Source organism: Microtus ochrogaster, chromosome 15 (genome assembly GCF_000317375.1).
Source record: "Microtus ochrogaster isolate Prairie Vole_2 chromosome 15, MicOch1.0, whole genome shotgun sequence".
NCBI classification, from domain to species: Eukaryota; Metazoa; Chordata; class Mammalia; order Rodentia; family Cricetidae; genus Microtus; species Microtus ochrogaster.
This window is the reverse complement of record NC_022017.1, coordinates 18231403-18233459: the sequence shown is the minus strand read 5'-3', so window position 1 is coordinate 18233459 and position 2057 is coordinate 18231403. Positions and strand designations below refer to the sequence as shown.

The 2057-nt window shown below is 44.8% G+C and overlaps 1 protein-coding gene across 1 annotated transcript; it reads left to right on the top strand.

Moving 5' to 3' along the window:
- Positions 1 to 204: 204 nt before the first annotated feature.
- On the top strand, positions 205 to 1482 carry LOC101982016 (serpin B6). Its single transcript, XM_005354309.3, has one exon. It carries the CDS (start codon positions 237 to 239, stop codon positions 1371 to 1373), a length of 1137 nt encoding a protein of 378 aa, XP_005354366.1. The 5' UTR covers positions 205 to 236; the 3' UTR covers positions 1374 to 1482.
- Positions 1483 to 2057: the final 575 nt, after the last annotated feature.

The window sequence follows — 2057 nt, the reverse complement described above, 5'->3', positions numbered from 1 at the left end:
TGAGACCACCCATGCTCCACCCAAGAACAGACCATCCAAAGAAAATTCTAACATTTCAACTACTGTAAATAAGAACACTTGACGTCCCTAAGCCCAGCACACACCCATCCCCTTTTCTCCAGGACACCCCTAGACAACTGTCAGTCAATCAGGGATTCTGAACCTTATAAATCCCTCTGCCAAGTCTCCACTCAGCTCACTACCGACCAGGAACCAAGAGTCCCGGGCTCGCTATCATGGATCCTCTTCGGGAAGCAAATGGCACCTTTGCCTTAAACCTTTTGAAAATCCTGGGTGAAGACAGCTCTAAAAATGTGTTTTTCTCACCCATGAGCATCTCCTCATCCCTGGCCATGGTCTTCATGGGGGCAAAGGGAAACACTGCAAGCCAGATGGCTCAGGCACTCTCTTTTGATAAATGCACCGGCAATGGAGGTGGAGATGTCCACCAGGGCTTCCAGTCACTTCTCACCGAAGTGAACAAGACTGGCACACAGTACTTGCTCAAAACAGCCAATAAGCTCTTTGGAGAGAAGACTTGTGACCTTCTAGCATCTTTTAAAGATTCCTGCCGCAAGTTCTATGAAGCAGAGATGGAAGAGCTGGACTTTAAGGGTGACACAGAGCAGTCCCGACAGCACATCAACACCTGGGTCGCCAAAAAGACAGAAGATAAAATCCAAGAGCTGCTGTCTCCAGGTGCGGTGAATTCAGACACTGTGCTGGTCCTTGTAAATGCCATCTACTTTAAAGGGAACTGGGAGAAACAGTTTAACAAAGAGAACACCAGGGAGATGCCTTTCAAAGTCTCCAAGAATGAGGAGAAACCTGTGCAAATGATGTTTAAGAAGTCTACCTTCAAAATGACCTATATTGGAGAGAGATTCACCAAGATTCTGTTGCTTCCCTATGCTGGCAATGAGCTGAACATGATCATCATGCTTCCAGATGAGCATGTTGAACTGAAAACGGTGGGAAAGGAAATAACTTATGAAAATTTCATAGAGTGGACGAGGCTGGACATGATGGATGAAGAAGAGGTGGAGGTTTTCCTCCCACGGTTTAAACTGGAGGAGAATTATGACATGAAGGACTTCCTGTGCAAGCTGGGCATGACGGATGCCTTTGAGGACAGGGCAGACTTTTCTGGAATATCTTCCAAGCATGGTTTGTCTCTGTCCAAGGTTGTGCATAAGTCCTTTGTGGAGGTCAATGAGGAGGGCACAGAGGCTGCGGCTGCTACAGCTGGCATTATGTTGTTGAGGTGTGTCAGGATCACCCCCCGTTTCTGTGCCGACCACCCCTTTCTTTTCTTCATTCAGCATGTTAAGACCAATGGGATTCTGTTCTGTGGCCGGTTCTCTTCTCCCTGAGGATAAGGTTTTCCTGTCAGTCTTTTATCCTTTCTTCATGGTTTGCCTGTGACCTAAGTGACCTTATCCATAAGTGCAATGACAATTTTGAAATAAAGTGCATTCTACATCCCAAAAAAAAAAATCCCTCTGCCACTATAAAAACCACACCCCAACTGTGCTCAGGGCTCTCTGATCATGCCAATACATTGGGCACACAGAGAACCCAAGTTCATGAACTTGTGTAAGAATAAAGGTTCTTTGCTTCTACATATGTGACTCGGTCTCCTTGTTGGTTTTGGGGGGACTCCATGGGTCTGGGTATAACAGAATTAAACCAATGCCAAAGATTTAAGAAGTCACTGTTTAAAGTAGAGCCAAGTACTTAGGAATGGCTAAACCAAAGAGTTTTTGACCAAGGGTTTTCATTCAAAGAGTTTCATACACTGTAGGACAATTTGATTTATCCACAAATGATTCATCCTAGCTCTAAAATAGAATGCCAGAATGTAATTCTTGTTCCACTTAGGGTTTTTAGTGTGTGTATTTTTCTTATATTTCTTCATTTATTATGTTTGCGTATGTGTGTGTACCTGGGTGTACATACATGCCCTGAAGCATGTAGAAGCCCATGAAGGTCAGAAGAGTTATAAGGTCCTCCTGGAGCTAGAGTTACAGATTGCTTTGAGCCAGCGTGGGAGAGCT

Excerpts from the sequence above, each read along its gene's own strand:
- LOC101982016 (XM_005354309.3), top strand. The coding sequence starts at position 237 with ATGGATCCTCTTCGGGAAGCAAATGGCACCTTTGCCTTAAACCTTTTG.